General features: G+C 38.1%; 1 protein-coding gene across 1 annotated transcript in view; it reads left to right on the forward strand.

The window, feature by feature from the left end:
* The window catches only part of opn5 (opsin 5), a gene marked incomplete at its 5' end in the record, with an annotated part of 34,219 nt that extends 27,625 nt beyond the window's left edge, over positions 1-6,594 (forward strand). Inside the window, 1 exon segment of the mRNA XM_017439368.3 lies at positions 2,820-6,594. Coding sequence (XP_017294857.2) covers positions 2,820-2,886 — 67 coding nt within the window.
* Between the last annotated feature and the right edge of the window lie 2,458 nt (positions 6,595-9,052).

Below are 9,052 nucleotides of genomic sequence, written 5' to 3' on the forward strand. Positions count from 1 at the left end.
ATATGAGTTTGTATGTAATGTATAAATATAATATACAAGTTTCACTTTTTAAATGCAATTACTGAAATCAATCTACTTTTTCATGATATTCTAATTTTATGACCAGCACCTGTATTCTCACTCACCTGTGTCCATTTTCCTCATTATCCTCTGTCTTTAAGAACCGGTCATTCTCATTCACCCCTCACTGGATCATTCCGCTTTGCCTGTTCGTTCGTACTAGTCATGTCTTTGCTTCTTGTTTTTGGATTTAGTTAATGTTTGTTTTGCTGCCACGCCAGCCTTTTTGTTTGTCATTTTTAGTTAATAAAGTAATTTTCGTTCCTTTAAGCCATGCGTCTGCGTTCTGGGTTCGCCGCCATATCCCCACCTTCTGACACTCTAAGAACTTTTTTACTTTGTTTTTTACCTCTTCTAAGTATAAGATCAAATCTGATTGAAATCTTATTTCAAGTATTAGTGGTTGGATTATTCCACTACGAATTTGGACACCCCATCAAGAAGTCATTGATTTCTTTTCCACAAATAAACCCAAATTCACAAAAAGTAGGAACATTGTGTAAAATGTAAATAGAAACAGAATGCAATGATTTGCAAATCTCAGCAACTCGTGATTTGTTCAAAAGATCAGTTGACAAAATAAGTTGGTTGTTTTTTTTATTTAAAAATTTGTATTTTTTTTTGTTTAAACATTTGATATGTTTATTATGTTCAATTGTGAATAAAATATGAGTTTATGAAATTTACAAATCATTGCATTCTGTTTTTATTTATATTTTACACAATCCAGCTTTTTCGGTATTGGGATTGTAGCTCTAACATCAAAATGTCTATATGTAGTGCATATACTAGTTGTGATCCACCTTTCAGATGTAGTAAATAATGCAATTTCCTATGTATGTGTGTTTGTATGTGCGCTAGCAAAAAATCTCATGAACCAGTGGATTGATTTTAATGAAATTTTCAGAAGGTAATCACTGAATGTACATTTACTACCTCAAGATGGCCACCACAGCTAACCAAATGTAAAAACCAAAATGTGTCTATAACTCAGTTTTACAGATATTGGGCTAAAATTAGGTCTAGTAGTAGTGTAGTAGTTTTTTTTTGTGTTAAATAATTCTTTTGAGCCAAAATTCAAAAGCAGTGACCCATAGGTTGCCTCATTAGATGATTTTTAGTATATTTTTCTTATTACTTTTGTCAGTCTCAATGTGTTTCTGTGAATTTTGTTTTGTTTTTGTTTTTTTACCAAAAGGGTACAAAAAATGTGTAAGAATCTATATACCAGGTCATCAATCTTACCCTATTCTGTCAAATTCTAGATTAGTGTGATACAAAAACAGAAAAAATAGAAGAAAAAAAAAACCCCAACAATTGTCAAATTGAAAAAAGCAGTTAGAATGGATGGATGGACTTCAGAAGCAAATAAAACTGGGTAGAGCTAATCTGTTAAAACAATCACCTGAAAAATAATGACCTAGATCTTTTCTGTGAAGGCTTGCAAGGAGCTGGTATTTATCTCCAGCGGTCATTGTACACCTGGAACAATGAGCTAATCAGTCACAGAACCTGAGAAAGAACCAATAACATGACTTTGGGAGAACAAGTGGGATTAAAACAAGGAATGAAGAAAAGCCTGCACACTAATTTCTCAGCACAGGACTGGTTTATTTGATCCAAACTGGATCTTCATCAGGTCAAACAGTTTGACAATAGAGAATATGCCCATAAAAACTTTCTCAGTCAGGTAAGAGGCCTCGAGTAGGGCAAAGTGTAAACATACAAAATCCATCAGTATTCCAAGAATATCATAGCATCATAGGACAAAAGTCAAATATCAAGAAGAAATGTATGCTGCCCACCACTGTTCATGCAAGAGTCCTTATCTATGATTATCTTATGATGAGAAAAGATGGAGTGACAATATAGCCATTTTGGTCAAACCTTATAAATTCTGTTATGCCCAGCCTCACATGATATTACAATGTCTTGTGTGATCTGTTAGTTCTTGCGGTATGTGTTGAAGATCACTTTATACAACCATATAAATTTTAGCTGAATATTTGTAAATTGCACTGAGTTCTAGACATTTTTGTGTTAGCTAATGTTGATCTTGGTGTCTTAAATTTGGGTGACTACAAATGGTAATCAGTTGTAGATGTACATCCAATGATTACTTTATGAGAGCTTCATTAAAAACTGATCAGTAGACTTTAAACCACTAGACATATTTAGTAACAGACAGACATAGACACAGACATGGGCAAAATATTGTTGCCTTTTTGTCTTTGGCAGTGGGTGATAAAATCTATTAACATAATTACATTCGGTACAAATGTGGAATACAACTGGGGGAAAACACTGTTCAAATCCATTGTTGTTTCATTTCAAAAATCTTTTAGAACCTGCACACAGTTTTAGTAATAAACCCCAAATTTACAGAAAAAAGTTTGATCTCATGGTTTTGATTGGGACCTTTTGGAGGGTCTGCAGTGCACAAATAGAAATACTTTCTTTGAAGATACAATTCTCTATATTTTTTCTTTTTTTTAGAGTTTTAAAATACTCAGTACCAATATACGTAAATGAGGTGACTGGATGATGGTGGTGAAGATGATTATGTGCATGTAACCACTCCTTAATAACTAAACATGCTTGACTGGACACTTTTTGGTGTCTCTTCTCAAATAGGAAGGGATTTCAGAAAAAGACTAACTTAAAGGTTCTTACATTTTCCACTGAGGTGTACTTTTTTTGTTTTTGAATAAATATGTTTTACTGGTGATGTTTCCTCACTGTTCCCATTTTCCCTGCAGGTTCCATACCATCTCTGGCTCAGTTAAGGACACAGACCCAGCCAAAAAAGCTCAAATTGAGATGTGAAGACAAAATAAAGTGACTGTGACCTTCCACTTCTTCCATCTTGGACTGCTTGCCTCGTTCTCGTCCCTCTGTGGTGTACACTTTAACCAGTCACTTGCTGCCTGCTGTGAAGTATTCATCATCTCACCTTTAACACTGGTTTGTGAGGTCCGGAATGGGGGTTTTGTGAATACTTGAAAGTTTATGCATTATTTTAGCCATGCATCTGCATGGAAATAGCGTTGTAGGAGAAGCAGAAGCAATTTTTTAAAAACAGGTTCTAGAGTGGAAAAGTCTTAATGCCACACTTGAGTCTTTATGTCAACAGCCAAAGTGCAACCCTTTGAAAACGATGATGTCATAGCACTGTCTTTAACCTAACCTACAAACCAAACATGTCAGGCATAATAAACATAATAATGGCAAAGTCTGTGCTTGTGTTTGCGCTGCAGATGCTACAGAACCTAGTTACTCAACTAAAGCAAAACTTTCCTTTTACTGTTTTTCTTCAGTTAGCAAACAGCACTCATGAACAATGCCACATACTTGGCTCAGAACAAAGGAAACTAGATGGGGAAAAGGGAGAAAACTTTGGGTTCTTCTCCGCTCCAGGCTAAAAATAATTTTACATCTACCTCCAGTTAAACTCGTTCTTATCTACTTTGAAACATTCCGGGGATGCCTCGAACACAACGTGAAAAAGATTTCCCTATTTTTTCCCCGTCGGGCTCCTCCACCAGGAAGAAAACCGTTCCGAAAGATTCAAGTCAGGGCGAGGTCAGTGCTAATGTCTCGGAGCTAGCCGACCAAACTACAATGGAGCTGATATTATCTGAGGTAAAGTCGTTGGCCTCCCGGATGAAAGATATGGATGCATCCATAGGCACCCGACTCGATACTATTGATGTCGCATTGGGCGATTTAAAGACTTCTGTCGGTTCGGTCGAGAGCTCCCTGTCGCTGCTTTCTAGCAGAACGGCGGACTTGGAAAAGCGCATGGAGGAGGCCGAGGGGAGAATCTCCGAGACAGAGGACAGCCTCGGCGCCTATGGGACAAGCATAGCCGCCATGGAAAAAACAGTGGAACAGTTACAGCTAAAAATAGATGACCTGGAGAACCGTGGTCGGCGTAAAAATTTAAAAATCATTAATTTACCAGAGAAAGTAGAGGGCAACACTCCGCTTGTGGACTTTCTCCAAGAAATGCTACCGACCTTGGTCGGTTTACCAGCTGAGCACCCAGCATTGGAGATCGAACGGGCCCACAGGGCTTTGGCTCCTGCTCCGGCCCCGAATAAGCCACCTCGAAGTATCCTGGTCCGTTTCTTGAGATATTCGCACAGAGAGGCTGTGCTTAATGCAGCAAAGAAGAAGCGTGACATATTCCATGGCGGCTCCCAACTGAGATTCTACCCCGACCTGTCGGCGGAGGTCCTGAGGAGAAGGCGAGAATTTGGTGCTGTGGTGAAGGAGCTGATCCGCCGCGACAAATACCGTGGATTCGCTTATCCCGCTCGCCTCAGATGTCTTCATGAGGGGCGAATCCGTTTTTTCGATACATCTGAGGCTGCCGCTGCATTTCTGGACTCGCTTAAATGAGGTACCCTGTTTATTATTGTTTCTTTTTTCCTGCTTTATTCAGGAAATTTGGAGGAAGATGGACTTTATACCCGTGCTGAGACCTAAAAACATTCTCGTTTTTTCTTCTTTTTGAACTTATTACGTTGGGAGGCCTCTCAGCGTGGCTAGATTTTATTTCATTTTATTTATTTTCTTTTTATTATTCTTTCCTGCCTGGACCACGGATGGTGTTTTGAGCATCTGGTTGTCGCTGTGTTCGAACCTAGAACCGGGAGTTGTATGCTGTTTGGAAACGTTAGTGACATCTTTTTGGGTTGTTCTTTTCTGTCGTTTGGGGACAGGATAGGGGAGGGTGAACGCTGCTGTTTGCAGATTCAGTATTTCATTTATTTTATTTGTTTTTATGTTAAATGTCAGGAACTTAGATGTGTTTTTTTTCTTTTCTTTTTTATATATACAAATGTCTATGCACAGCCCAACTTATTCAAATATGACACCCAGTGTTTAAGAACTGTTCTCTGTCCTTATAGTTTGTATGTCTGGCTCTCTTAGGATTGTTACCTGGAATGTACAGGGACTGGGTCATGTGATCAAAAAGAAAAAGGTTTTGACTTTTTTGAAAAAAAATACACTCGACATAGCATTATTACAAGAAACTAGGTTATCTGCTACAGAACATTTGAAACTTAAAAGGGACTGGGTAGGTAATGTATATTTTTCCGCCCATTCACAAAACAAGAAGGGTACGGCCATTCTCATACATAAGAATCTTCCTTTTATTCTGGAGCATGAGGAGAAGGATTCAGAGGGGAGATTTATTCTAATTACAGGGTCGATCCATGGACAACATATAACTATTCTCAATGTATACGCTCCTAATGATGACTCGCCCCAGTTTATATCACGAATGATCTTATTGTTTAACCATCATTGCAAAGGAATTGGCTTTCTGGCTGGTGACTTTAATTGCGTAATGAACGCATCTCTGGATAGGTCCTCCGCTGCGAAATTGCCGAACCCGAAAGCTTCAGCTGTCCTGAAAAACTTATGCACAGATACTGGTTTGATAGATATTTGGCGACATCTACATCCTAAAACAAGGGACTATACATTTTATTCACATCCCCATAACTCCTATTCTAGGCTGGATTATTTTTTTATCCCCAAGTCGCTTTTACATTTAGTTCAAAGTTGTAACTTAGACCCCATAGTCTTGTCAGATCATGCACCAGTATTTTTAAGTGTTGATCCAGTATTACGTATGTCTAGAACTTTTACTTGGAAATTCAATACCTCCTTTTTAGATAATGAACCCTTTCGCAACTTTGTCCGGAATAACTTATTGCAGTTCTGGCTTGACAACAAGGAATCTCCTGTATCTTCTGCTATGATCTGGGATGCAGCAAAAGCTACTTTGCGCGGCTATCTTATCTCTTACTGCTCTCACCAAAAAGCGGCTCGAGCGGAGAGAAGAAATAACCTTGAAAAAGAGGTGATTCGACTAGAACAAATACACAAACAATCACCAATATTATCAAATTTAAAGGCACTAATGGCTGTTAAATCTGAGCTTAATATAGACTACACCCGCCAAGTTCAGAAACTACTACTTTATACTAAACAGAAATACTATGAATTTGGTAATAAGCCCAGTCGCATGCTTTCTCACTTATTGAAAAACCAAAACAATAGTCGCTTAATCAATATGATAAGAACGCAAAACGAAGACGTTTCATATGACCCTAAAATCATTAACAGCACTTTCCGGGATTTTTACACATCTCTATACAATACAGATATGGCTGACCCGGAAGATATCACCTCCTATTTGAGCAATATATCTCTACCCTCTGTTACGGGAGAGGATCGGGCCTTTTTAGATGCTGCAATCACCCCGGAGGAAGTTTGGGCTGCAATTAAATCTATGCCAAATGGGAAGTGTCCTGGACCTGATGGGTTTCCATTGGAATTTTTTAAATCATTTTGGCCAGAGATTCAACCAATATTAATGCCCGCTGTTAATGACATTTTGAGGAACGGCATCCCCCCCTCGTGGAGACACGCTTCCATCAGTCTTCTTTTAAAAGAAGGTAAAAGTCCCCTGGATTGTTCCTCCTTCAGACCTATTAGTTTGCTTAACGTTGATTATAAAATTGTAGCAAAAGTATTGGCCCGGAGATTGGAAAATATCCTTCCTAAAATAATAAACCCAGATCAGGCAGGTTTTATAAAAATGAGATATGGCACAGACAATATACGACGCGTTCTTAATGTTGTTCAGTACCTTAACACTCACAAAAAGCCTGCAGTAATTGTTTCCCTTGATGCCGAGAAGGCCTTTGACCGAGTTGAATGGCAGTTTCTTTTTCAGGTGTTACATAAATTCGGCCTGGGCCCAAATTTCATCAACCTGGTTAAAAGCTTTTATTCAGACCCAACAGCCTCAGTTAACACAAATGGCTTGATGTCTGAGCCCTTTAAGATTCATAGGGGTTGTAGGCAGGGGTGCCCCCTCTCACCCTTACTGTTTACATTGTTTATAGAACCTCTGGCCGAGATTATCAGGACTAATCCAGATGTATCTGGAATCAATATAGGCGGTAGGAATCATGTAATTTCACTATTCGCAGATGATGTACTTCTATATATGTGCAATCCCGAGAAATCAATTCCAGCCATCTTGGAATCTATGGCCACGTTCAGCGCTTTGTCAGGATATAAAATCAACTTGGGAAAGTCTGTCGCCACTCCTTTCGGCATCCCTTCAGAAAACCTCACGCAATCTCCCTTTCAATTGTCTATGAGAGGCTTCAAGTATCTGGGTATTTCTGTCCCACCTGATCTGAATAATCTTTTTGGAGCTAATTATTCACCTCTAATTCAGAAGATAAAACACGACTTAATAAAATGGGCTCCTTTGCCGTCCTCTTTTTTAGGGAGAATCAATATTATAAAAATGAATATTCTCCCACGACTTAACTATTTATATCAAAATCTTCCCTGCTATCTATCTCCTGCACACTTCAAGTCACTGAATTCTCATCTATCTCGCTTTGTTTGGAACTATAAACACCCAAGAGTTAAGTTTTCTACACTAACTAAGCCAAAACATCTTGGAGGATTGTCATTACCATCCCTGCAACTTTATTATTGGGCAGCACAACTTAAAATAATTTCAAATTGGTTTATGAATAGATGTAACTCTTTATGGTTAGATCTGGAATCCCAATCTTGTCTCCCCAGCAAACTTAATTCTCTCTTCTTTATAAGTGGCATTGACCAAATACCCCATCTCAGAAGCAACTTTATTGTTTATAATACCTTGCTGGCTTGGCGAGATGTGAAGAAATATCTTAATATCTCTCCCACCCTCTCTTCTTGGTCATCGCTAACCTTGAACCCAGATTTACCAGCGGAGATTAGAAATATTGGCCTGTCTGAATGGTCATCTAGGGGTCTGTCAATTATTATGGACATACTGGATTCTGACTCTGTTAAATCCTTTGAACAAATTAAGGCCGATTTCAATATTTCTAATAGAGATTTTTATAAATACCTACAGATCCGTCATTTTGTGAACTCTCTCAGGAGAACAGGAGCCTTACGTACAAGATTGTCAGAGTTAGAAAATATAATTGTCATGACCAAATCTCCCAAGGGACTTATCTCCAAGATATATAGTTTATTATCTGGCTCTGACTCCTCAGCTTACGATGCTATGAAGCTGGTGTGGGAACATGATCTAGGGCTGAAATTTGATCTAGCAGATTGGGAGGAAATTTGTATTGGGATTTTTCCCAGCTGCACCTCAATTTCTATACATGAGCAGAACTTTAAATTTTTCTACCGAACTTATTATACACCTGTTCGCCTTCGGAGGATGTTTCCAGATACTTCGGATCTTTGTTGTAAATGTAAAACACATAGGGGCACATTTATTCATCTGTTTTGGTCTTGTAACCGTATTCAGGTTTTCTGGAAAGCAGTTCATCTGATGATACAGGAGATCTTTGGTAAACGGTTCCCACTAACTCCCTCTTTCTGTCTTTTTAATCATACTTCGGAAATTTTATATAACGCAGATACTAAACATTTGCTTGTAACCCTCTTATTTCTGGCCAAAAAATGCATTTTACTGAGATGGTTAGCACCGCAGGCCCCCACTGTTGATATGTGGATTTCACAAATCTCTGATATTGTTTTAGTTGAAAAGCTGACTCATGATCTCCATCAAAGGTCAGACAGATTCTGGGGGATTTGGGACCCAATACAATCTTTCTTACAGAGACTGTAATCTTTATTTATTTTATTAATTTACTTGTTTTTTCTTTTTTCTCTTTTTATTTCTTTACATTCTATATATCGTTCACTTGGTTGTCTGGAAGCTTTGACTATTTAAGATGTTACCTGGGATTATCTGTCTGTACTTTGTGTATATGGGCTGTCTGTATAGTTTTTTTTTGTTTTTTTTGTTTTTCTTTTTTTCTCTTTAATTTTATTCTGTGTTGACACTGTTGTGCTTCTTGTTTGTTTGGGGTGGGTTGTTTTTGTTTGCTTTTGTTGATGTGTGTATATAGTGAAAAAAACCAATAAACAAATAAATAAA

This window comes from Kryptolebias marmoratus, linkage group LG19, assembly GCF_001649575.2.
Source record: "Kryptolebias marmoratus isolate JLee-2015 linkage group LG19, ASM164957v2, whole genome shotgun sequence".
Lineage (NCBI taxonomy): Eukaryota > Metazoa > Chordata > Actinopteri > Cyprinodontiformes > Rivulidae > Kryptolebias > Kryptolebias marmoratus.